The sequence below is a fragment of the Syngnathus floridae genome, chromosome 8, assembly GCF_059516105.1.
Source record: "Syngnathus floridae isolate MCC-2025c chromosome 8, RoL_Sflo_1.0, whole genome shotgun sequence".
Taxonomy (NCBI): Eukaryota; Metazoa; Chordata; class Actinopteri; order Syngnathiformes; family Syngnathidae; genus Syngnathus; species Syngnathus floridae.
This window is the reverse complement of record NC_142420.1, coordinates 2,330,071-2,356,118: the sequence shown is the minus strand read 5'-3', so window position 1 is coordinate 2,356,118 and position 26,048 is coordinate 2,330,071. Positions and strand designations below refer to the sequence as shown.

Here is a 26,048-nt window from a genome sequence, read left to right as displayed (position 1 = left end):
AAATACTTTTTTTTTCTGGACCAAATTGTTTTGTTATTATGAACTAGGAGCGTGAAATTTGATTTTGTCATCATTTTAGCTGTGTTCAGAAGTCCTTCGGATGCTGGAGAGATTTTCTCCCAATTTTTTGACAATATGTAAAGTGTTTTTGAGGTAAATAAGTGTCACTGTGCCATCCCACTCAACTCTCCTTGCCCTTTTCCAGGGTGTGGCGTGTGTAAGAGGATGCAACCCATCTTTCAGCAAGCTGCCACCGAGACAAAGGGCCGTTACGTAAGTCTTCTCCTTGCTCTCTAATAATTCAATCCATTTATTTTATGATGATTGTATGGCTCTCGTGCATATGTTTTGGTCTCTTCACATGGTCTGATGTTGCTATTTTGGTCTTCTCTGTGTGTTTGATGCATTTCCATAGTAACTCTCTCTGGCTGCAAATATGCATTGTTAAAACTAAAGATTGCGCCTCTGTTGAAAAATTAGATTTTCCATCCCTGCTTTGATGCAAGGACATTGTCATCCATAAGCCATGTTTCTTCTTTGATTGAGGAGAGGGGGGGGGAGGGTGACAACGTTTCAAAAGCACTAAGCCGTTGAGGCGAGGAAGAAAATAGCTCACCTTTCTGCAACAAGCTGCGCATTGTCCTCTTTGAGTTCCGAATCCTTTGAGTTAATGACGCTGCTTTTTACCTGTGGTGAAAATGAGCGACAATAACAGAAAATATCCATTTTTAAGACACATGTGAAATTGCTGTATTGTGTTGCAGCGATGCGTGGCTGTCAAAATAACAACAGTATTATATTATATATTATATTTGTTGTACTTGTTTACTTGTTTGTCTGTTGTGAGCCATGTCTTGTCACCGTGGGATAGGGGGGAACGAAATTTCGGTTTCTTTGTGTGTCTTTGGCATGTGGAGAAATTGACAATAAAGCTGACTTTGACTTTGAAAAAAAAAAAAAAAAAATATTGGAAAAAAGGGAAATTTTGGTTTGATTCTCAGAATTTTGTTTTGCTATTCAAAGTTTGCTCTAATAAATTTTGCTCAAATCAAACAATCAGAGGACAGCTTAATGATGAAATGACTTTTTTTTTTTTCTCTCTCTAAGGTTCTGGCTGGCATGAACGTGCACCCGTCCGAATTTGATGGCCTGAAACAGGAATTCAGCGTCAAAGGCTACCCGACCTTCTGCTACTTCGAGTGAGTGCTCCTGCCTTCCTAATTTTGTGGCGGCAGACGTGTCAAGTCCAGTTATGTCTCCCTAAAAAAAAAAGGGCCTCTTGTCCGGAGTCTACTCTGTGTTCAGTCGTCTCGCTCCGGCTTGAAGGACCTTAAGTGTACCTGAGTGGTGGATTCATTGAGGCTGACAGGTGTTGCTTGCTCCTAAAGTGTTTTTTATCTTCTCCCAAATTTCAACACCGACGTGACCTTGCTTCTTTTCTTCTTGATTGGAGTGACTTGAAGGAGGCAATTTGCCATAACTTTAAACAAACTTCTCTCGCTTTGCGGTGCTGAAATTTGGAGGCGTTGAGACTTTATCCAGACTAAGTGGAGCCCACCATTGAGTCTAGACTGAGGATCCGAGACACAAACCATAACATCAAACGTGTTTCAATAAATGCCTCGTCGATAATATCAGTTGTTTGGCCTTTTAACAAAACATCATAACTAAGCATCTGCTGTTACGCCATAATTGTATTTGCTCTCCCCTCCACCGCCACTAGGGGCGCCATGAGCCAGATTCCTATATTGACTGAGTTTGTTAGCAGTGTGCAAGCGCTTAATTATCCCTATTCCCGCATTAAACACCCCCATTCCAGCCTGGCCTTTTAATTAGATGAGGACTGATTAAGTGCTCGCGGGCTTAGCAAGCTTGCGTGCGTGTCGGTGTGCATTGTGCGTTTGTCGACACACACGCTCACAGTTAGCGTGGGAGCACATTAACGCCGGTGCCGTGCCAGCTAATGACCATGCCAGCCCAGTGGCTGCAGTTTAAAGAGCATCACGCTGATAAAATAGCAGATGATCACTTTTGGGCTAAAGTGCCTTCATCACTTGTGGAGTTATCACACCGCTGCACCTGCTACGACAACGCGCGTTGGAGACTCGTTCAATTTGCCCACCTTCTTTTACGATGAGCTCTTTCCTGGTGACATTTACCGACATGAAAGGAACGCTGACCTACGACCAAATAAGCCAATATTTACTAATTCTCACCATGTTGCCGAGACGAAACCAAAGCTCGTTGAGACAAAGACAAAACTTCAGAGACCGAACCCTGACTGGAAAATCTGAATTGTCAAGTTTTGCGTGTTATTCAGGAAGGGCAAGTTCCTCTACCACTACGAGAACTACGGCGCCACAGCCAAGGACATCGCAGAATGGATGAAGAAGTGAGTACTCCACAATTTACATCTTTCAGAAACATCTGGAGTTGATGCGTGACACAATAGTGACAGTATGTGAAATATGCTTGTGTGGTATATATCATGTGCTTGATTTTTTTACACGTGACGTGTGTGTGTGTGCACAGCAAGCATTGAAGGTCACAAGGCCGAGCATCTCTATAAGCTGAATGATATTGAACACATCAGGTTGCGCTTAGAACGAGACTATCTGGACGTTACTTGCATGCGAGAGAGCGAGCAAAGAAAATAATTGTGTGTGTGTGTGCACGGAGGGACATGTGTTTATGTTCATGTCCTTGTGTTATTGGCAGAGCACAAGTGTGATGTCATCCAGGCGGGTTTTTTTCAGACAGGGCGTGTGTGTCATGCATGCGTTTGTGTATCACGCTTTTTTCGTTACAGCCTGGACATCTGTGTCTGATTTCCACACTCACACACAATTTTTATTTATTTTTTTTCTTTTCCTCTCCAGCCCTCAGCCAGCACAGCCAAAGACTCCTGAGGTGTCCTGGGATGAGACAGATTCGTCCGTCTTCCACCTGACGGATGAATCCTTCGACGGCTTCATGGAGGAACATCCTGCTGTCATGGTCATGTTTTACGCCCCCTGTAGGTATTACACAACATTACAGGCTCACCGCCAGCCACCACAAATTATGCATGTTACGCCACTCTTTCGTTTATTACTACATATACAGTAATCCATTGTCTTTATAGCGCACACACCGAAGCACACGCGCCCGCAGCTCTTCCGGCTGCACTCTAGCAAATGTGTGGCTGTCATCGGGGTAGATTAATAGTTCTCCTCCCACCCGCCATCATCTTACATTTTTCTGTCCACCTCTCAGCGCAAACAATCCGGCTGGGCCAACGAGGCCATCGCTCTGCACATTACCGCAAGGAACTTTATCTTCAGCCCCGTGGCTCCAAAAAGCAAAGTTTGACACTCAACTCTTTTGATCCTTCTTGCTCCAAGAGATTTTTAGACAGCTTAAAATCATCCCGCCACTCACATTTTCACATCAGGAAAATATTAAGGGGTTTTTTAACTCCTTGTTTGCAACAACCAAAATTGCTAAGGGCAAACAAGACGGTGCAATCAACTTTGGAAACCAAATTTTCCTTTGTAATCATTTGTTTTTAAAAACGTTCACCATCCTAAACTCAGCGATTAAATAACATTTCAACATTTTTAACTGTCACAAAAGTATAAAAACGGAGTTCCCTAGCCAAAATGTGATGTCATGTAAAACACAAAATAAAACACTCGTAAAATTTTTCAGACTGAGATGACCGCGCCGCGCCTTTGTGAGCACCCCATCGATTTTGAACGCTGTCCAATGCAGCGCCGCTAGTCGAGGAGCCGGAAGTGCTCTTTGGCCGCAATTTGCATGATCGCACGCCCGGTCGCCTCGTCCCTCGGCTGATTTATAGCCTGCACCAAGGCTGAAGAAAGGAAACCGCTCAACTGTTTTGACAAGGGCAATTTAGCACCTTTGATACCAATTCACTTCCACGTAGCAGCTGCGGAGGGTGGTGCCTTCAAAAGCCCATACATCTTCACCAGCGATGCCGCGCGCAACCAATATTGTGTGTGTTTGCCGGGCTCACGCGCTATTAAATGCCTCAGATGCAGCTCTGGTGGTTTTTTTTGCTGAGATTTACTGAAAGGAACTCGCGTTCTCTTCTGCCGGCTTTATTCATGAAGAAAGGTTTCGCCCACGCACATTCACAACCACATTACATTAGGTGGCCTTTATATTGTACATAATCTCGGTACATGTACATTAGTTATCCGCATGTTCATTGCAAACATCCTTGCACTCATTTTGTATATAAACTATGTGCAATGTCTGTATGTGTGCAGGACACACTTTTTCTGCTCTGAGACATCCAGTTGAAATGTTGTGTACATCTTTAGGGTGTGGCCACTGCAAAAAGATTAAACCAGATTATGAAGAAGCGGCCCAAATACTCAACAAAGATCCAACAGTAAGATTTTTTTTGATGGAGTCATGTGGTTCAGATTAGTCCCTCCCCTCCCCGTTTTTCTTCTGTCTCTAATTTTTGCCTTGAAATGTGCCTTGGCAGGGTCCAGGCGTTTTGGCGGCGGTGGACGCCACCATCCACAAGGCTGTGGGGGATCGCTTTAAAATTTCCGGCTTTCCCACCCTGAAGTACTTCGAGAAAGGACAGGAGATGTACACGCTGCCGCACATACGCAGCAAAGACAAGATCATCGACTTTATGCACAAGTGAGAAGCCTTTTTTTTTTTTTGAGGGGCCAGTATGACCTCACACATGCATATTTGAAGTCTGCTGCGGATATATTCATTGTCTGCCTTTGGTAGTAAATCAGTGGAAATGTGCATCCTGTAGGGGAAAGTCATGGGTGGAGAAGTAGGAAATGTACAGGAAGTTTCTCATCAGTCATATTTTTTGGCTTCATTAATAAGGCAAAATACAGAACATGACATAAGATCGTACTTTTTGGAGGATTTATGGACAAATGTAAAATATTTCATGGCGCTCCAGCCCACAGGCCCCACCACCACCGGAGCAGTCCTGGGAGGACAAGCCCTCTAGTGTCCTCCATCTTGGCTCGGAGGACTTCCGAGAGGCTCTGAAGAAGAAGAAACACGGTCTGGTCATGTTCTACGCACCATGTAAGACTCACACTCTCACTAACTGGTCATTGGACTTTTAAAATGACACATACTGGACCGTCATTGTTGAAGTGTGAAGCCTCCTCTGGGATCAGCTGGGATCATTTCCTGGGTTTTAACCAGCTAACATACGTAAGGTCCTAGCCACTTGCCAAAATCTCCTCATCGTGCGGCATTAGGACTCCACCTAAACCCCAGGGAGACAGAAAATATCCAAGTGTGGGGAATTAAAGAAAACATCACAGTACCACCTGTTTTTAAGACGTCTTTATGAAATTGGAAATGTGTAATATTGCTTTACGAGCATGAAAATATCCAAAGAAAATGAGTCATTGTGTCAGGCTTTGTGGAACATAAAAAAAAAGGCAGCTGAAGAAGCATAAATCTTCGAAAGTCCTGCCTTATTTTTCAAGTAACAAAAAACAACAAAACCTCAAAATTCTCTCCGTGTTTTGTGTTGATGTGATACTCTTGTAAAATGTCGCCCGTGAACGGAGTCCAAGTGACTGTTTATTTATAGCGTCCATAAAAAGACGGACTGTGTTGTTACACGGCGGTGAATCCGCTGTAAGGCCACGTAAACACCGTCGCTGCGTGCCGTTGACGGATGCGTGTTGTGGCCCGCCGTGACACTTTTGTTGCCGTCCTCTTTGGCAGGGTGTCCGCACTGTAAAAACGCCGTCCCTCACTTCACCACCGCCGCCGAACTCTTCAAAGAAGACCGCAAGGTGAGTGCACACTCATGCGCTTCACCTTCACAAGTGCCCAACTAAAGGAATCAGATAGGCAAAGTTAAAAAAAAAACATTGTAGCCTTTAGGAATGTTTAACTCACAAAAAAAATGGCTGCATTGGAACTTGGAGGATTGCACACAACTACACTCGCCCTCTTGTATTTTCCTTTTTAAAACTGAGGTAAGTTCAAAAGTTGAGCAAGCGCTCTTGCATCACGACTAATATTTCTGGGCTCGTGTCTGCAAGGAATGCCACGAAGCCGATCGAATTGCGCTCGCAGGCAGTCACGGGAGGACACCTTCATCCTCCATCATCGCATAATAGCTCCTGACTCACACGTTTGCGAGCGTGTCGCGTTCCGCCTGCATCAAGAGGCGCGCGCGACCTTTTCCAGAGGCCGCTCGTTTCTCATTCGCTCCGAATTGCTTTTAAATCGTTGTCAGATGGCGTCTTAGTCAGGCTCTTTTCTGAGGCAACACGCCTCGCTAAACGCGCAACACAACACGCTCGTGTCGTTGTTGTCACTGTTGCGGCTCGTGAGATCACTCGTGGCATAAACATCTTCTCTCGGCGGCCAAGCGGAGACGCCCTGGACCTCGGAAAACAATTGCGTAAAAAGAAACAGACTGGAAGAAATACTGAAGCAAATCTGGATAACATTGAACAACATGCATTCTGTACAAAGTTGCCCCCCCCTCACACACACACACACACAAAACTTACATTAAGACAGTAACTTAGAAGTGGATAGATAGCTTCTTGTGCCGCCATGACAGCACAAGAATTCAATGTCCTCCGAGGACAATATGTCTCCACTAGTGCTGCCTCCCTCCTGTCACACTTAATGCACTGGACTCTAACGTATTGACTTGTTGTTAGAACCCCCTCACTCCTCGGAACACCCTCCTCCTTCCCCGCTAATCAATGATGACCTCACCCGGCCGCACCAGAATTTACATCGGACGCTCGCTGAGCTGAGCTCCGGGACAAATATGCAGCATGCTGACGCGGCGGATTTTGTGCTTGGCGTATTTCTGAGCGTGACAGGAAGTAGCGCATCGCTCCGCGTTTGTCACGATCAATGGCGGGGGCGGATCGATAAGATGATTGACAGCGTGGTGGTGAAGAAGCAGGAGTCGTATGACTTCATTTGGCGCTGTCGCTATCTGGGATTGATCGCTTGTAAGTCCCTCAACAAACTCATTTAACAAAAGTAGTGGGATGTCACGCCCGGCTTCTTTATCAGGCTTTTGTTTTTGCCATATTAGATGAATGTGTAATTACGCTTCCACTGCTGTAGGTGGCAGTGGCGCTGTATTTTTCAGGAAAATGAATGCACTGTTTCAGTGACAAATGATGCTATTTATAGTCACGGCGGAGAGTTAACCGTGTTTACGTTAAAAGTTTACGCTCACCTGCTGCCATTTCGGCAAAGCATAAGGATTTCCACTCGTCAGCACACGGCCAGCTAAAGCGTTGAGGACGTTTTCCGCTCCTCAGCACATCTTTGGCATCCCCCGGTCGTTGGCGTGACCGCGCGATATTCGCCACTCAGCACCCCGAGAGAGCGCCATGACATTTCGGCCGTCCCCAAAAATGACGCCGGGCGCGACTCGACATTTACGCCTCATCGGCCCCCGCTCTAATCGACGTTACGGCCTCCCGGAATCGACCTCCGTTCACATGAGGAAGGGTCTAGCAAGCTGGACCTTTTGAAAGACCGTTTTATAGTCATTGTATATCCTTTCTGTACATTTTTATGGCGTTGAGCTATCGTCTAAGTGTCTACAAAGCACACATAGCTCTAACATCTGCACCCAAAACGATAAAAGAAGGCCATAAAGGAGGCAAACTGATGGCTACTTTTGTGCAAATCTATACCTTAAAGGTTGTCTGTAGAAGAAGAAGCTTTAATGTCGAATTTAATTACACCTTGCAGTTTCACTTTAACTCCCTTTACAGTGGAATGCCGCCTTAAATTGAGTCGCTCACTGCTGTCGATCAAACGGCAATTTGCCATGGTCGTTAATAAGCTGGCCACTTAGCCCATAAAAAATAAATCATAAAAAAACCTTGACAGGACCAGACACTGTCATAATAGGTGGCTCTTGAGTTTTGCTAATTAAAAAATAAAAACCAATCAATAATCCATCCGTCCCATGCTTGTCAGATCGCATACGCGGCAGTGGACTGTACCAAGGGTTCAAACCACGAGCTGTGCAAGCAGGAAGGAGTGGAGGGCTACCCAACCTTCAACCACTACAACTACGCCAAATTTGTGGACAAGTACCACGGAGATCGCGGGGTGAGTTTTGAAACTTTCTGTCCACTTAAAACTAAATTTGCTCGCTAATCAATTGTTATTGATGTTCCAAAACGATACGGTAAACACATCAAGATGAAATAAGCTTGTGGGATCTCCTCATTCTAGGAAGCAGGCTTCATCGGCTTCATGCGCAGCCTGCGAGGCCGCGATCAGGAAAAAGTCCTGAAAAAGAAAGAGGAGCTCTGATGAGCCTCCAAGGGCCCCATGGACACGCCACAACCCCCCTTCAAGGGCCCCCATCAGCACTGGAGACACAGGAGACAAAAATGACCTCACATATTTTGAATACCACGCTGATCACTTTTTTTTTTCTTTTTGGGGGAGGACAGACTAAACTCGCCTGGACACTGTGACTGATTATGTGACAAGCTACATGCTAATCTATGCAATCCCCACGATGGCGGTCCGGGGGTCTCGGCAGACATCCCCTGCAAAACCGTCCACCACCTTGTCTCTGGCTGCTCCATCAACATGCTACGCCACGGTTAGCGTAGAAGCGTGGCGTGACATCAATCCAGGCCAAAGGGTGAGTTTTTCTCTTCATATGTTGGCCTTAAAAGCGTAAGACAGCATAGGCCCGGTGCCTTTTGCTCGGTTTTCTTCTGCAGCAAAGCCAAATATGGGCGTCATGCGATACTATTTTTTTTTTTTGTCAACTCAGTTCCAAGTATTGGATAATCAAGTACTTCTTTTCCTTTCAAATGGCAGCAACTTAAAAAAAAAAAAGTGGCAGTGTGACAAAGAATTGAGACTGTCACCCTCCATATTTCGATATTTTGTGAGCTCATTTAATTTCAGTTTTTCAAATTTTTTTTAGTGACATTTATAGGGGCGGGGACGAATGATGGTATTTGGTGATTTTACAAATAAACAGAAAACAAAAAAATAGGGTTGTCAGATGCGGCAAGAAATGTTTCTGAATTTTCAAGATAAAGAGGTGTGACAAAGAAATGAAACTGGGTCTTCCTCCATATTTTGAAAAGTCCCACAATTTGCAAATGTTCTGAGCTGTTTTGTAGCACAACTTTTCGTGTTCAAATAATTTCAGTTCTGGCGTGGTAAATTTAAGGTTCTCAGGGATCGCAATTAAAGGGAGCGCGTTTGTCGTTTTTCTTCGTTTTTGTTTGCCAAACAACAACAAAGGAACAAATAATACAGCTCGTCCAATGTGGTTTTGTTACTGGATCATTCCAAGCAGGAACGTCTGGTGAGATCATTCCAGTTTGTTGGGAGAATAGGAAAGAGTGTCCTTCTTATCCCAAAGTGTGTGTCTGTGTGCGTGTGCGCGTAGAACTCTTATGCCAAGAAGTCATTGTTGCCTTCGTTCAATCAGCTGTACACTATCACCCCCTACTGTGCAAATACTAATAAATAAAACAATACTTTTTCCTAAATGCCTTTACTTCATTGACGTCAGATTAAAAAATAAACTGATTATGTCTCTGAAGAGCTGAGGCACCCTAAATAAAAATTATATATATATATATTTTACATACAAATGTGGTTGTCCACAAAAGGTTGGATTTTGACATTTTATCAATCCCTTACGTTAGTCTGCAAATGCAGTGGAAATTATTGCATTTTGTTGTTGTTTCTGAACATTATATGCAGTATTGTATCTTAAAAAAAAAAAAAAAACACCAACGTGTTTGCCATGACGCTGCTGCGAGTCGATATTTACCCACAATGCATCGCGGGCCAGCCACGTAAACGTAGCACTAGTCAAACAAGCTTCTTCCTCCACGTTTGGACTTGTCGCTTATCTGTACATTGATATTCTCCAGACGTCTCAAACATACCCGCGATGCCACTTCATTTCTTCAGGTACCAAAAACAACTCTAATTATTTTTTAAAATCGATTTCTCACTCCATTCGTAAGCTTCGGTTCTTTCGCATTTCCTTAGCATGCTAACGTTAGCCACACGGAAGCGTTGGACCAGCTGCTTGTATAGCGTGGTAGCTTAACAGCAGCGTCTCTTAAGTGTTATTAAAGATGATGTTTTAACCTTTAAACCCATATTTTAACAAGACTTCATTAAATGTGAGTGTCCATTGTGTTTTCAATGTATCTCACAAAATGGAGCCTATGGAGCCACATGGTTAGCTCGTGATTTGTACGTATTTTTCGCGACTTAGTTGTCTGTTTAATTTAGATCAATATTTATGATAGTTTAATGGTCGTACATGTCAAAGTTGAGGTGTTTGTGGTCTCTCTCCTAAGAGGAGCTCTCCATGGTTGTGACGTCACGCCCATGGAACATATCGAGCACATGAGTTGAAGCCCATGTTATCTCCTAATATCATATCAATGGATAATTATTCTGATAATCATTTAGATCTTTATTTGCAGTCCTAATATTTATTGTAAATCTTATGCTAGTGTTTCATTTATTATTAGCCTATAGTAGCCTGTGTCTTCCTGAAAGTATTTCTCCTCGTCTCCTTGATCTTAGGACGCACGATATAGGATTGTCTTGCTGAGATGTCGGGCGTGCTGTTTGCCTCGGTGGTGCGTGTGGACGACGGCCTGCCGCTGTCCGCGTCCACCGACTACGGGCAGGATCAAGAGCTGCACGAGACCAGAAAGCACCTGAAGGCTCTTTCCAAGAAGTTGCAGCACTTTCCTGACAGATGCACCTTCAAGAGCGGACCCTACAACGTCAAGTACGCACTGTCACTTTAAAGATGAAGTGTATTTGCCAACTAAGCAAACAAGATGGTTCTGCTGTCCGACGTTTTTTATTTATGTTGAACTCAGCATTACAGTCAATCCTATCTTTGGATATGTTTTAATCAGAACTTTGTGTGTGTGTGTGTAGCTTCACGAGCGCTCTGGGTGTGTGTTACATGATGGTGTGTTTGTCAAGTTACCCAAGCGTGCTAGCCTTCTGCTTCTTGGAAGAACTCCAGAAGGAATTCATTGTCACCTACGACAGCAAACGCATCGGAGCAGCCATCAGGCCGTACTCCTTCATAGAATTTGGTGACAGCCTATTCTTCATCATCTTCTCTCTGTGTGTTTGTGTGTCTGTTTTTGCATGTTTTGTGTAAGTGCGTCGTGTGTCGCTCTCTCTCCCTGCACGATACTATGATGTGTTTTATAACTCATTTGTGTGTGTCTCACAATGTGTCATTCTGGCGGCGGGGTGTTCAGACGTGGTGATCCAGAGGACGAAGCATCGCTACAACAGCCCTCGCTCCCTCTCCACCAAGATCAACATGGCCGACATGCAGACGGAGATCAAGCTGCGTCCCCCCTACCAGTTGACCCTCGACGACCTTCACGCCATCAATGGCTTCTCTTCGCGCTCCTCCGCCAAGTACAAGGGCATCGGTACCTTGCGCGCCAGTCAGGAGTAACGGATCGGCACCGATGCGTTTTTGAGTCTTTAATGTTGTCGTCCTGCAGCTCCCACGCAGACGTTGGAGCCTTTGACGCTTCCTGGCGCCGTTTCGTGCGTCCTCAGCGTATTGTGCGGCGGACTCAACTTGCTGCGAGGCGTCCACGCCATCGAGAGCGTCCTTCAGAACGAGGATGAGGACTTCAGCTACGTCATCGCCTTCTTCCTGGGCACCGCCGCCTGCCTCTACCAGGTTGGCGCCTCTACAAATAGGCTAATATGCTAACGGGCTAACGTGTACGTTCCCGTGTGTCTCAGTGCTTCCTGTTCGCGTACTTCTCGGTGTGGAGGAACGTGAAATCGTTTCTGGCTCTGGGGCTGGTGTGCGTGTGCAACATGTACCTGTTCCAGCTCAGGAACCTATGGCAGATTTTGTTCCACGTGGCCGTCGCTTCCTGCATGACGCTACAAACACATCTCAGGCAGCCGCTGGGCAAGGCGCCTGACTACAACGTCTGAGCAGATCCTCAACGCCAGAGGTCAGTGACTACCCGAAATGCAATACGAGAGCAACGATGTCCGACAATCTGAACTCAACTCGCGGGACTATATTTCACTACAAATGCAACTCACGTGTCATCATCCTATGACTCTGAACGCACCACCGGCACTAGAACGACCCTGAATGCAGCATGAGAGCAAACAAGGACACAACACCTGACATCATCCAATGACCTTGAACGCAGCCCGAGAGACACTGGCCAGTTTTTCTAAACCAAAAATGACTTGAAAATTGATTTCTCTTCCGAAATGGTAGTTAGTAGGATTTTTCTAGCTATGCAATGCTGCCTAACACACTTTTTTCTCACTTTAAAATGTTTATTTATTTATGGACTGACTTAACCTTTTTTTATTATCTTTGGGGTCACGGGGAGGGGTAAATGGAGCAATTTGAGCTCACAAAAGACTTGTATCAGTGTGATGTTAGTGTGATGTCATCAGGTGTAGGTGTACCTTATGTTGCTGGATGTATGTAAAGAGACATTGCTTAAATGGTAAGAGGTGTTCATTAACCGGGAATTTAAAAAAAATGTTTTAATTGTGGCGGTTCAAACTTCAAAAAATTAAAAATTATTAGGCATTTTTGAACCAATTGGTGGAATGTGTTGCCACCTGCTGGCGAAAGAGTGAACAGTCCTCAAATGAGACTTGGCTCTTTTATTACTTTCGTCAGCCATTCATGAAAAGAACAATAAAACATCTCCTTTATACTTTTGTGTCATATAAAGTCACATTAATAGCATCCGGACTGGTGTATTTCCCTGATTTGACTCATTCTGCTCTGTATGAAAAATACTCCAAAAGAACTCCTCGCGTTGAAATGATCTAAAAATCATTGGGTTGTATTCAAAACTTAAGAATGTAACAGAACCAGCTGTAGTGATGAATACTTTTAGTGTAAAGTGATTAAGTTCAAAGGCCTCAATTTGACATTCACTGGGTCAGACCATCGTGCGGGGGTGCGCCATCTTATTTGTCAGACTGTCACATTGCAAATGTTACATTTATCTAAATAAATGACAAATACATTGTTTTGTACAAAATATAGAATTTGGCATTCCAAAGTCAAAATAGAAAATGTCCTAAAGTTATAAAAGCGTCTGTTGCTGACATCTTTTTTTTTTTGCTTCCAAGTGGATAAGAAACAGGAAGTGGCCGCTCACGTTCAGGAGCTCAGAAGAGGTCGGACTTTGTCTCGTTCAAAACGTCAGCGAGCTATGATTGGTTTCTTTGGTCTCAACGTCTTCTCTCTGTCCTTGAGTTTTGGGGATGGGGGGGCTTGGACTTCCTGTCAGTCCAGCAGGACCTCTTCTAGCATGCCCTCTTCAAGGTCCAGGAAAAAGAAGTGCGTTAACTGCTGTGGGAAGGTCCGCTGTTGAGGAAGTAGGTCATCATGTCGCCTTTGCCCTTAACCGTTACCACCCCTCGGTACTCCAGGGAGTAATTGTAAGAGTTCAGAACCTGGTACAAATCGGCTGTCACCTGAGAGAACAACAAAGTAGGCAAGATTTAAAAATTAAATATTCACATGACGAGGTCATATCAAAAAAGGATTTCAATGTGATGCAATCGATATTCAGATTGTAAAAGACTTTCAAACATTGTGCCTGAATGCATGAAAACAAGCGTAAATAGTCATGTGTTCCGTTAAAAAAATGATTTTGTAACGATTGGGCTTGAACGCTTTCATATTTAAATGACATTTTGTAGACAGAAAGTAAAATAAACAATTTTCACGGAAATGAACAATCTCATAGTTTTGTTGTAACACGGCACTACTTTTGTCCGAATGAAAATACTCAACTCACATTGGCATACTATCTCTGCACCAAAGCACTACTTCTGTCTAAATGAAAATCCTTAACTCCCCATAACATGCCATCACAGCATCGCGTCGGTCTCGAGGGCACCAGAGTACTACTTTTGTCTAAATGCACCTGTATTTTCTCAGGCACGCCGGTGCTGTCCATGCGGCTCGCCACGTTGACGGTGTTGCCCCAAATGTCGTACTGAGGCTTTCGGGCTCCGATCACGCCGGCCACCACGGGGCCCATGTTCAGACCTAACGGAGCGCAAGAGAAAAAAAGGTAGCCTTAGTTTTCTTCTCGAGGACACTTGCGCCAGGCGTTCCTCACCGATCTTCATCTTGAAGTTGTTGAAGGAGTGCTCGTTGATGTATTTCATCTGCTCCATGAGGCGCATGGCGTAGTCGGCCAGGGCGCGGATATGCGAGCGGCCCGTCTTATCGTATGTGCACGCGTTCAGGCCCGATGCCGCCATGTACGTCGAGCCGATCGTCTTGATCTTCTCCAATTGTCGGAAGTTGTCCTCGCTGATAATCTACACACAGATTGAGTTTCATTCAAAAATGTTTGGGGGGTTTTTAACCCCCAAAAAATCTTTTGGTTTGGTCACCTCGTCAAAGTCAGCGATAATCTCGTTGAGGAGCCGAAGGCACTCGACGCCCTCGTTGTTCCCCTCCAGCTCCACGTAAAATTCTGAAAAGTTGCTAATGGAGGCGAACATGACGGCCACGCACTCGCACGACTGATAGTAGAGCTCGTCGTTGCGACGTTCGCGCTGTAAAAAGTGCGCCGCCACGTCTTTGGGCAAGATGTTGTGCAGCAACCGGCGGTTGTACGCCTGCAGCTCCTCCATCTCTTCCTTCTCCTCCGTCGCCTGCATGCAAACACGCACGAACGCCACCTCTCACATCACATCTAGCACATTCAGTACATTTGAAAAGAAAAAAGAAAGTGTGCCTGAAGATTTCACATTTTAATTGGGGCAAGCTGACCTGCAGCTTCCAGAGGAAGTCGAGTCTGGCTGTTGACTCCACCTGCTGGGCGTGCAGGTACAGCGCCAGCACAAACACGGTGATGACCACAGGCGTCATGATCTTCAGAGGCACCTTAGACTCCACCACGCAGCTACCATACACATGCACACACAGGTTGAGGGTTTGTCTCTGCACAAAGATGACAACGGCGGTGGCGTGTTGATCTCACCTGGTTCCGTTCACGTGCTCGCTGAGAACAGAAAAGAAAAAGTTCAGACCTTCATCTCCATGACATACGTATTCCCGATTAGCGTTAAATGCACCCTAGTAATGACTTTTTACAAATTTACATTTGGCAAGAAGTTTCATTTGGACAAAAGTAGTTTTTGCTGCCATCCTGTGGCAATCCTGGTGCCAATAAACTTTGAGTTGACAAGCTTTATTCAGACAAAAATAGTGCTTAAACATCTTCTCGTGGTGCTGAGGAACCACAGTATGTCTAAGTGAACTAAAGAGTGTCATTAAACAAAAGTAGTGCTTTGCTGCCAGGCATTAAATTGAAGGTTTATTTAGACATGCAATGTTTTAGTGCTTCTTGCCGAGGAACTGATTGAAGAGCTTCTTTTAAACAAAGCAGTTATTTGCCACTCTATTGGCGCTGTGGAACTGTTAAAGTAAATTGAGTGTCATTTAGACAAAATTAGTCCTTTGGTGCTGAAAAAGTATGCTTTAGTGAGTTGTACAAATGTAATGATTTTACTCCCTCTTCTAGCATCTGCATAGTACTAAAGTAACATGTCAAAGTGCTCTGAGATGTTTTCATTTAGACAAGCGAGTGATTCAGGACTGGCCATGTATGGATTCTGAGAAGAACTCACGCGGCGTTGGCCACGGCGAGGAGGTCGCGGTTGTCGAGGAGCACGCCCCGCGGCAGCTCCACAACCAGAAGGTAGAGAAGCTCCATGGACAGCATGAGAACAAGCTTGCCCAGGCTGTGAGCTTGCAGGAACACCGAGCACGCCAGCAGACTCAGGACCACGCACCATGAAAAGTACTAGAAGAGGAACAAAGCAGGAAATTCATTTTCAACTGCCTTGAGGATTCTAGAACTTCTACTTCCAGTTCATAGTGGTTCTGCTTTTTCTGTACCTCAGGAAATCCACAAAAAGGCGCCTGGTCCTCGCAGGGTCCCGTCTCTGCGTCCAGAGTGTAATTGAGTAAGCGGGCGTGGCAAGCCTCAACCGCATCCCGGCTGATGTTAAGCTCCGCCCCGATCCAGCCCCGAAGGTCGCACCCGCTGCAGCTGAACTGAGGCAAGAAGGTTCAAAAGGTCAACTCGGGGTCGACCACCAAACAACGGAAAGCCTGAGCCGCTCACAATGTTGATGAAGGCAGACAGGAAGACCACCAGGATGGTGGCCACGCCCACCAGGTTGCTGTTGAGACGTGATTGGATGATCCTCCTGGAGAAGGTCTGCAGGGCCATCGGGAACACCTAAAATCGTGGTTACTCCCGTTTAGATCAAATAATTAGGCGTGGCAACTCACCCCGTAGCAGCAGTAGACGCTGGACACGAACATGAGCGTCATCAGGAGGACCAGGCAGAACGTGAAGAAGCCCCTCATCAAGTCCGAACTGCCACAGTGAGTCTTGTTATTATTAGTCAGATCATTCATATTCGGTATCCACGGATGGAGCGGCCATGTGACTCACGAAGGCACGATGACTACGTGTATGCAGCAGATGAAGAGGAAGACGAGAGAGGCGCAGGCCACGTACGCCCCGAAGCGGGAGTCCATCTGTCTGGAGTACTGCACCGCAAATTGCCGTTAACAATCATTGGCGTCAAGAGGAGGAGGAACAGAATCAGTGTTGAACCTTGCTCTCCAGGTCGTCCTCCCTGAAGGTGAGCAGGAACTTCCTGACGTGTTCCGACCTGAGGCGGTCGATGCTGCGGGCGTCGATGGCTCGGCCCAGGAACTCGTCCACCTCGTCCTCGGGGTTCATGTTCTCTTGCGTGTGTCTAAACAGCAACAAAAAAAGGGACCTGACATCCAACTGACCCGAAGACGCCAGAATTGATTACATCGAAGGAACATTCTACGCCCCCTAGTGGCCGCTTTAAAGCTGCACGTCTTTTTACTAGCTGATGTAGGCGTCCCGCTCCGGCACGTGGAGGGTTTCCGTGGCAACAAAGACTGGAAATAGCATTTCTGAGCTAACAGCACAGATCAAGGGAACTCCCCCAGCAGCCACCGGGGAACGTGTCGCAAGCTTGCAACCAATATGTGGAAATATTTTGGAAACTTACTTGTCCTTTGGATCTTCAAAACCCTGCGACACACAAAGAGAAGTCAATCAAAGATGTGATAATCAAGGACAGTTGCAGAAAGGATGTTCACGTGTGTGAACTTCCTGTCACGTCCATCACATCATGCAAAATATCCTGCCCTGGTCAGGTGCTGACTGTTGCCATGGTAACAAGCATCTCAGTCATGATCAATTAAGCAAATTCACACAATTGTCTTGCTATGCTTCATTAGTAAAGTGATTTAATATCTGCGGCCAAAACGGAATGCGTGTCTTACCATCCTCTTCATCTCCTTGGAGATTTGGTTGTTGTTGGCCAGGTGGTTGTAGAAAGGTCTGTCTGTCCAGTGGCTGCTATTGTGAGTCACTGAATTTGTCCGATGACAATTCATCTTGGCTATCACGGCCTTCTCCTCTTTCTGTCGCACACACACAAATATATTAACACTTTAATGATGTTTTTTTTTTTTTTGAAAAATATTTACCCTCTTCTGGCTGCATCCGACAATGAGGAAGGTCTCGATGCTGTTCCTCTTCAGGTAAGCGTTCCTCTCGCCGCCCGCTCCCGCCTCCACGTCGTAGTCGCCGTTCAGATAGTTGAGCGTGGCCTTAGTGATGTGGATGCGCCTGAAGATTTTCAATTTAAAAATTATTTGAAGTTTCATCTTGTGGACCTGGGTCAAATCAATTTGGTGTACTTACTAATCCTTATCAAAGCTTGTGTAAACCCGACAACTGAAATCTAATTGAGTCCGGTGGCCTGTTTCTGTTTTGTATTTCACATACCCCGCTTTCCCGCCAGCCTCCATCTGGTTGGCGAGCGTGACGTCGTTGGACCAGACGTCAAACTGCCATTTCCTCAGGCCCAGCACGCCGCAGTGGACACGCCCGCTATGGATGCCCACCCTCATATTCACGTTGACTCCCGTCACCTCCCGGACCAGCCTGACCAAAAAAAAAAAAAAAAAACACAATTGCGAGGGCCGAACAGGGAGCACGTGAGGGCGGCGGTCATCTTACGAGATGGCTTCGATCATGTCCAGGCCCATCTCCACGCAGCAGTGGGCGTGGTCAGCCCGGGCCTCCGGAAGACCCGAGACGCAGTAGTAGCAGTCGCCAAGGATCTTGATGCGCAGGCAGTGATTCTCCTAAGGTCATGTCAGAACTTGAATATTGTCAATTTCTGTATTGCTGCTTCGTGTGATGTTTGAAATGCTAATTTCTGTTAGCCTGATAATGCCTTTATCAATTGTATGTTAGCATTAAGCTATCTGAAATGATGTGGCTTGAACATTTTCAGTATCCAATCATCTAACTCGTTTTCGCTGTTCTCTTTTGTTGTTTCTTTTTACAGGAAGAGACAAAGACAGAGAGACAGGGAGTCTTCGTTTCCTCAGAGATGTGATAAGATTATCTTCCACGTCTTGACAGCACGAGACTGAGAACAGGTGCGAATGAGTACTTTCACAAAATATTTCGGTTTGAAGACCAAAATGTGTTGCGTACGTACCGCCGCCAACTTGTCAAAGCGAGCAAAGAGTTCGTTGAGCGTCATGACCAGCTCCTGAGCCGTACACTGAGACGCCAAACTCGTGAAGCCTTCGATATCTGCGAACAGGATGCTGCGGCAACAAAACAATCGGAAATATGATTTTGTAATTAACGATAGATACACAACCACCACAAAAGTAAGAGATTTGTTGTGCTGTACTTTAACAATCCAAATTAGGACTAAAACATGGTGGCAAACACCAACAAGGCTTTTTATTGTGCTATATTTACAAAAGGTCCTCAAGACACAAACCTGAAATAAAAGTCATGCTTATCTCATGAATGGCGCATGACCGCACTGCCTCAAGGGTCCGTGTGTGTGTGTGTCTGTGTGCATATAACGACAAGAGAATGCGAAACTACATTTCGATCTAAAATTGAAAGCGAAACAGCGGCCGCCGAATCGAGCGATGCTGGTCCTGGCAATCACTAAAGACCGCAACAAACAATCTCGTTTCCTAATAACACAGCAATGTAACTATTTTTTTTCTCTCAGTCGCCATGCTTGTTTTCACAGGCTGCTGTATGTTTTTTTATTCATGAGCTAATGACCTCCTCATGAACTTCCCTAGCACTCTTTCCCTCTCTCTCTCGCTCGCTCGCTCGCTCGTTCTCGGTCTCGCCACAGGCCTGCATAACATCAACATTGAAAAGTTGAGCTTCAGCTTCCTGTTGCCGCCAATTAGCAGCTCCAATTAGCCAAGTTACCCCCAACCAGCACTGTCACTTGCCATTAGCAGAGGTGCTCACCAGTTAGCCAATGTTAACATTTGTTACTTGGCAATAAAGTTTCCAGCCTTAAAAAAAAAAAAAAATCTTTCATCTCTTTCCTCAGCCAGCAGTAGTTACAATATTTCAATATGAGTATTTTTCCTAATCAAGAATGTATTATTATTATTATTATTATTATTATTATTATTATTATATATTCTAGACATTATTATTATTGTTAATGTTTTTTTTTAAATTTTAGTTATCCACTTTTTGGAATTTTTGCACTTTGTCATCAAAGTGAATGAAATAGACCCATTTCAGCAAATTTCACAAAAGCTGAAAATGCTTTCATTTCACTTCTTTTACATTTTCTACCTGACATTGTCGTGTTTCTGTATGTAGATTTTGTGAAACATCATGTCCTCCTGCTTGGCGTTGATGTCCGCCTTCATCTCCATGGCGACGTGGCGGGGAAGCACCGACAGCAGCAGACGCTCCTACAGGTACAAAACAAAAAAGACAAAACAAACAAAAACATTTCTGGCCGTGGCGACCTTTCGTACGAGACGGGCGGGGGGGTAGTGACCGCACGGCGTTAAGAATAATCCCCAAATAATTGCGGAATGTTTCTCACTTGCTGCTGGTTCTCCCGTTGCGAGTGCAAGCGAGCTTGGATGCATTCCCGCGTCTCCCGGAAGGCTTGCCTCTGAGAGCCCTCCGCCGGGTAATGTGTACACACACCCACGATGTTGGTGCACGAGAAGATCAGCATGTTGGACACCAGCTGCAAACACAAAAAAACATCTCAGAGAACGCCGCCGCCCCCTAAAAAAGCCATCGAATCGTTCTTTAATCGTATGTCACATAAAATTGTTATCAGTGAGCGCATTTAAAAAAGAAAATGGCGGAGGGGAACATCAGAAGTGAATGTCTCCTTTGCTATTAGCGCTTGTTATCTAACTGCACTCGAGCACACAAAAGCTCTTTTCACATCAACTCCAAGAGCGTATCGATAATCAATGACGTGGAGGACGGCGCCCCCATTCCTTTGCTTTTCAGTATACGCCACCGGCCAAACTCGCCAACAGGGACATTCAAATCCTCTGTCTAGATCTTCAAGTTTGGCTGTCATCAGAAATATATTTGAGAGCCCCACGCTGATGTAATATTTTGCGTACAAACGAGGTCCCCCGTATGGAGGTGCCATTTCCTCATCAAAACAAGACAAGTGCGCTCCTCCAGTCACTGGTGCTTCAACAAAAACAAAACCGACGCTTCCTGCAGCTGTCCCTCCCCCGCCTCACGGTTGCCACGGCAACGATGCGTCCATCAGATAAAGTCGTCTCGTCAACAGGTCAACACAAACGCGGGCTCTTCTATTCTATTAATATCCACGCCGACCCTTATTTGGAAAGCACCGGCTTTTCCTCCTCGGGACAACATGACTGCCGTTCCCTCGAGGCAATATTCAATTGTCTTTCCTTGCTAGTATAGTGGGAAAAAAAAAATGGTGGTCATTTCATATCATCAATGTGTAATTTCCGTTACTCGTCATGGATTTTTGCTTATCAGAGGTTAAAGCACATGACGATGTTGTGGTCGAACAAAGCCACGCTTCTTTAAAGATTCTTGGAATTCGACTCATCGCTTTAAGCTTTCGTGAGAATTCAGATTGAGCCTAAAAATAAACGTCGATAAATAAAAGACTTTTTGTTAGCTTTCAAGAGACGTCACATTTTTTTGTGACTTTCTCGCTTGGATCAATAGCAGCACAGTAGGCACATTGTGGCCCTGCAGGAGGTAATGCAGGTCACGCGCTAATATTGCGGCATGTTGAGCGCTCTTCGGCCTCATTGTGAACACAAGAGGATCAAATCACATGATTTGCTTTTTTTTTTTTTTTTTTTGCAAGCCCCTTTCACACCGAAGCGGAAACGCCTTCATGGCCACTAAGTCGCTTAGAATCGACACTAAATTATCTACAATCGGTTAATTATTCACGGCAATTTTGTTTGAAGTTTCCTTCAAAGATGGATTCATAGATTTTTCCTACTTTAAGGCACGTACAGATGAGCAGCACTTTGATTTGTGGTCATCGCTCGTGGGTGTGCGAAATCTGCTGACTCACCATTAAACGCTAACTAATCATTTTAGTGCGACGCTACTCTCTCTGTGTTTTTCTGTCACTCCCCGCCCACACGTATGGTTAATTTTCCCCAAAGGAGCATTATCGCTGCGCTGGGCGGTGATTCACAACATTGGGTCACGCCATGTTTGAGCAGCGGCATCCTTTAATCATGTCGCCATCCCGGCAGGATGTTTCATCCTCGCCGACGACCCCGTCACCTCAAGTCCATTAGCGTTTAGCGCTCGCTTTCTGATGTCATTTTCGAGATAATTGATCAGATTTTGTCACAAATGTATACATACTCTGTGGAAAATCTAGTTGTATAAAATTTTATGTGTCTAGAACTCTTGAAACGTCCCAAAACACGGAGGCACTCAAGATTAGCAGCTAGTTTAGCAGGCAGTCTGTTAGCTATCAGCTAATTGTTAGCTAATAAGCAAAAGCGTAATATTGAGGGTTTTCCATTTTATTTACAAGACTTTTTAAAACATGTACAGTCGTGGTTTTGTACAGAAAATCAAGTCAGGATTCAGTCAGCTGATTGCAAAAAATTGGTGTAAAAGAGCCCGTCGGCTCGACGCCTCGTGCCACTAACAATGGCCGACTGTGCTTATAAATACTCTGCGCTAATGTCACTCTCAAACTGAGTACTTGCTTTTCATTTCATTTAGTTACATCGTGTTAGCAACGTAACTAGCCATATGTTGTGTTAGCAACATAGCTAACCATTTAATAGTGGACAACTGGCCAGCATATGTCGGCCACAAAGAAGTTAAACGCTGTATTAGCGAGTAGCCATTAGCCACCTTGCTAAATACAGTTTTTTTTAGACATGAGTTCTCCTGATAATGGAATTCAAGAGGTCCAGTTAGACATGAAATCCTGGCAGTTTTTCCTGCTCGAAGCAACTGCTGCTTTTAAACATGATCAGCATCTGCCGAGCTGACTGCTATTCATCAGCTTACGACAGCATTAGCATTAGCTAGCCGTGGTGGTGATTACACACCGAGAGAGACAAAACATCCACAAAGTTGCGGGCACGATTGAAGGCAACGGACCAGGACGAGAAAAACAATATATTCAAATATGCTCCGTTATTATTGGCCTAACGCTAACCCCGACGCCTCTAACTAAAAATGACATTTCTGGTCGGTATACGAATCTTCAAAAAGTGAATATGAGGTGTTTCGGACAACATACGCTGTAATATTGGTCGTAATAACTTCATTTATGTGTTTTTCTGCAAAAGTCCATTTAGTAACTCATTGGAGTTGATTTGGGACTTGCTATTTACGCTACGCCTCATTTGCCATTTGCACTGGAAAAAAAAAATAAGGAACCGAGGGAAGCACTCAGCACTGGAGTTTGATGGGGATTTTTTTTTTTTAAAGAGGGAATGTGTTGCTAAGCTACCAAAGCATGGAGAGAGAGTGTGTGTGTGTGTGGGGGGGGTCCCTTCTGTGCATCCTAACCAGGTTCAAAACAGCTTTCCGTGTCACGCCCACGTGACTTAAAGGTAATTAAAGATACATGCATGTATAATACAATTTGCAGACTTTCCATAAAGTCTCAATCTATGAATTTCAATTGAATACAAAATGCATTATTTTAAAGAGGGCAAGTCAACAAACTGAGCTGTGGAATTTCATTCCACATTTTTCCCCATCCTTTTCAGACTATTTGAATGTTTTAGCTCGTCAATGGTGTGTTTGCGTTGCTGCGTCTTGAACTGATGACAAAGCTCCAAGAGTTTATTCTTTCCCGGCTAGCTTTGTTGTTGTTAGCATTTCAACGCCCGGCAGCTTCCGTGAAAATCGAGTTGTCTCGGGACTTGGCGGCGGCCCTAGCTTATTTTTACGCGGCAACGTGATGACGTTGAAACGTTTGCTTGTAATGTGGCCAACGTTAGTCCGGACGACGGCCAAACCCGGGATCAGTCACATGATAGTTGTTAGAGAGACTGGCAAGGAAGCTTTGCAAAAAAAATTGGCACGGCCTCATTTTTCTCACACATTATGATTTGAATTATTTCAGAGCTGCAACGATTAATCGAGAACTAATCGATCAAATGAAGCATTGTAGGATTTGCAATCCTGATTCTAAAATACAAGGCTAGACGTAAACACCCCGCTCAGGATTGTTTCCAGACGCTCTCGGTTGAGCTTTTAGGGCGAGCGCTTAATGTACATCCTCTTAAGTGCGACCTACACCATTTCCAGCGCGACATTACGTGCGGAACCAAAACAACGAGACTGCAGAGTGCTTACAAAACAAGCCGACTTTGCATTTTACGTGGAACGTCTGAGCTGCAAAAAAAGCCTCTGGAAATTTCCATTCCGATGAGGTTAACATCCACTTTGGTTGCTTCGCACCATCGTGACAAATATGCAGTTGACACTTCATGCGCCTGAATGTTGTTAATTGGTAATGCTTGCTCTGATGTGCTCTTATGTTCCCCAAGGTGGAATGATTATCTAATCATGTCAACAATTTTTTTTTTTTTAAGCATGAGGAAGACATTTTTGCCACTCCCCAAAGTCATCCTTCAAAAGAGAAGATCAATCAATAGAAAAAGACTGTGTAAAATGAAAAGATGACTGCACCTGCTTCCAGAGAAAAGGATCCACCTTGTTCTGCATCCACGACAGGGCCACGTGCACGGCGGACAGCAGCAGTCCGGTGACCACGGCGGCTCGCATGCGAACGGGCAGCAGCGTGTAGACCACGTGGATGAAGAACACGGTCCACCAGATGCCCTCCGAGGCGTCCCGGGGCCGCACCACCAGCACGCCAACCACCTGCACCAGCAGCAGCAGCAGGATGAGCGCATAGCACACCACCCACATGTGGTCCTGCCGGAAACCCGTCCGGTTGCACGCCGCCATCAGCGCCAACGTCAGCAGGATGGCAAAGGAGAAGACCACCACGTAGGCCACGCTGGGCTCACTCCCCACTGAGCAGTGGAAGAGCAGCATGACGCCGAAGACCAGAACCAGAACCGCCATCAACATGGTCAGGCTGCTCTGGTTGAGCCGGAAGAAGTAGCGCTGGTACAGACGCTCCAGGTTCTCCGACTGGAACTTTTTGGAGCTGAAGACGTGCGCCACGCCGGACCAGAATGACGCCGCCGAGAAGCTGGCCTCAGGGGCGGGGGGGAGGCCGTCCTGAGGGAGGCCCAGCTCCACCGACTTGGCCCGAACCTCATCGCCGCGCTCCTGCCACGCCGAACGGGAGCGGAAGCTGACCCGGCTCATCGTGGTGGCCACGCAACCGGGAGGTCCGGCCCGCCGGCGCTCCGAAGGGTCCTCGTCGTCCCTCCAGCGGCTGTTGAGCCTCCGGGTAGAGTACGCGCAACCGTTAGCCACAGAGTCGGACTCACCCCAGGCAGACCGGTGCTCGCCGGCACCGGGCGGGCTGACACTGTTGCAAAAATATTAGCCGTAAAATGCAGCTATCAGATTTAAAAACGTGTTGGAAGAAAAAAACTACAAAAATATTTGGGAAATCATTCTATAAAATGCTACATATTAGAACGCAATATTAAAAAAATATATTTATTAGAAAAAATTGAAAAAATGTAAAATGAGAAAAAATAAATTAGGAAAGAAAATAAGGTAAAAAAAATCCACAAACGTATTTTTCTTAAATTAAGAATACAACAAAAAAGTACATGGGGAAAATACGATAGTCAAAAACTCCCTTTTTAATACATATGACTAAAAATATTGAGGAAAATTCAAATATTAGAAAAAAATACATGATATAAATTACAAAAACCCAAGATAACAAATAGACTTGAACATTTAAAAATATACTAACCTGTTGGATCTGGACATGGTGAAAAAAAACCTCAACTACAAGTACATTGCTGTCGTTGTTTCCACTTGTTACTTGCAGTAAATCCAAATGTCACACTTTTGCTGCCGAACGTGCATTCCAAAATGATTCTTTAAAAGATAATCCAACTAAAATTGCATTGAGAAAAAAGAATCAATCGTGCGAATCACAAGGGAACTTGGCCCACGGCGCTCGGGAACAATCGCTCCAGGTAGATTCGACTCCACATCATCGGGCCCAATTAAGAGGCACCCGAGAGGAGCTGAGCTGCTCCCCGGAGACGGGCTCGCATCGGCGGCGGCGTCGAGTGGTACATCCCCCGCGGCATCGGTGGTTGTTTCGGTTCGAACCGGCCGACACCTGTGCCGCTGGCGAGGAGTGAGGCGTCGTTTGCCAGGGAAGCATCACCACCGGCCACCCGATGGGTGCGAGGCGAGCCTCCGATGATCAGATCGGGGTCGCCATCGGTGCCGTGCAGAAACGGGGAGCTCAGCGCTCGGGTTAGACGCGCATCCTCCGTATCACTGGTCGTGACGGACGCAACACACCGGGAACGGGCTCCGTTTAGACGCTAGCAGTCATCCGAGCTCCGGTGTGCTACCGAAGCCTTTCTGCAGAAACCGTGGACTCAACAATATACGCGCGCCCCCATTGGGGTACTTAAAGAAGGCGGGGTGCTTGGTCGGGAGACG

General features: G+C 45.5%; 3 protein-coding genes and 1 long non-coding RNA gene across 13 annotated transcripts in view; 3 read left to right on the top strand and 1 right to left on the bottom strand.

Moving 5' to 3' along the window:
- The window catches only part of pdia5 (protein disulfide isomerase family A, member 5), an 18,090-nt gene extending 8,563 nt beyond the window's left edge, over window positions 1–9,527 (top strand). Inside the window, exons 8-17 of the mRNA XM_088382469.1 lie at window positions 206–273; window positions 1,108–1,199; window positions 2,321–2,392; window positions 2,880–3,016; window positions 4,329–4,399; window positions 4,499–4,662; window positions 4,943–5,073; window positions 5,731–5,801; window positions 7,978–8,112; window positions 8,239–9,527. Of these exons, the coding sequence (XP_088238595.1) occupies window positions 206–273; window positions 1,108–1,199; window positions 2,321–2,392; window positions 2,880–3,016; window positions 4,329–4,399; window positions 4,499–4,662; window positions 4,943–5,073; window positions 5,731–5,801; window positions 7,978–8,112; window positions 8,239–8,319 (1,022 nt within the window). The 3' untranslated portion in view covers window positions 8,320–9,527. The remainder of the gene's footprint in view (window positions 1–205; window positions 274–1,107; window positions 1,200–2,320; window positions 2,393–2,879; window positions 3,017–4,328; window positions 4,400–4,498; window positions 4,663–4,942; window positions 5,074–5,730; window positions 5,802–7,977; window positions 8,113–8,238) is intronic.
- On the top strand, window positions 8,512–16,723 carry sec22a (SEC22 homolog A, vesicle trafficking protein). Of its 8 annotated transcripts, none has more exons than XR_015859754.1 (10): window positions 9,809–9,957; window positions 10,588–10,798; window positions 10,954–11,117; window positions 11,289–11,468; window positions 11,544–11,728; window positions 11,794–12,014; window positions 13,171–13,419; window positions 15,620–15,866; window positions 15,970–16,459; window positions 16,557–16,722. XR_015859754.1 is itself a non-coding variant. In XM_088382472.1 (7 exons), exons 2-6 carry the CDS (start codon window positions 10,617–10,619, stop codon window positions 11,992–11,994), a joined length of 912 nt encoding a protein of 303 aa, XP_088238598.1. In that variant the 5' UTR covers window positions 9,809–9,957; window positions 10,588–10,616; the 3' UTR covers window positions 11,995–12,014; window positions 13,988–14,005. The 8 variants fall into 8 exon arrangements, 4 of the variants coding, with proteins under 4 accessions (XP_088238599.1, XP_088238598.1, XP_088238597.1 ...); XR_015859755.1 differs by having other exon boundaries at window positions 15,620–16,287; window positions 16,371–16,459; XR_015859756.1 differs by having other exon boundaries at window positions 15,620–16,459; window positions 16,557–16,723.
- On the bottom strand, window positions 12,679–26,011 carry adcy5 (adenylate cyclase 5). Of its 3 annotated transcripts, none has more exons than XM_088382465.1 (22): window positions 25,339–26,011; window positions 24,123–24,939; window positions 20,026–20,175; window positions 19,767–19,888; window positions 18,637–18,748; window positions 18,147–18,274; window positions 17,913–18,071; window positions 17,612–17,753; window positions 17,405–17,545; window positions 17,128–17,150; window positions 16,695–16,839; window positions 16,530–16,627; window positions 16,364–16,451; window positions 16,194–16,310; window positions 15,965–16,123; window positions 15,694–15,869; window positions 15,045–15,065; window positions 14,834–14,966; window positions 14,452–14,715; window positions 14,172–14,376; window positions 13,974–14,098; window positions 12,679–13,518 (listed from the first exon to the last, which is right to left on the bottom strand). In XM_088382465.1, exons 1-22 carry the CDS (start codon window positions 25,353–25,355, stop codon window positions 13,387–13,389), a joined length of 3,474 nt encoding a protein of 1,157 aa, XP_088238591.1. In that variant the 5' UTR covers window positions 25,356–26,011; the 3' UTR covers window positions 12,679–13,386. The 3 variants fall into 3 exon arrangements, with proteins under 3 accessions (XP_088238591.1, XP_088238592.1, XP_088238593.1); XM_088382466.1 differs by having other exon boundaries at window positions 16,194–16,289; XM_088382467.1 differs by having other exon boundaries at window positions 24,123–24,852.
- Window positions 17,670–26,048, top strand: LOC148393917 (uncharacterized). Its single transcript, XR_015859758.1, has 4 exons — window positions 17,670–18,279; window positions 18,481–18,574; window positions 19,794–19,894; window positions 24,026–26,048. It is a non-coding gene; the product is annotated as an uncharacterized LOC148393917 (long non-coding RNA).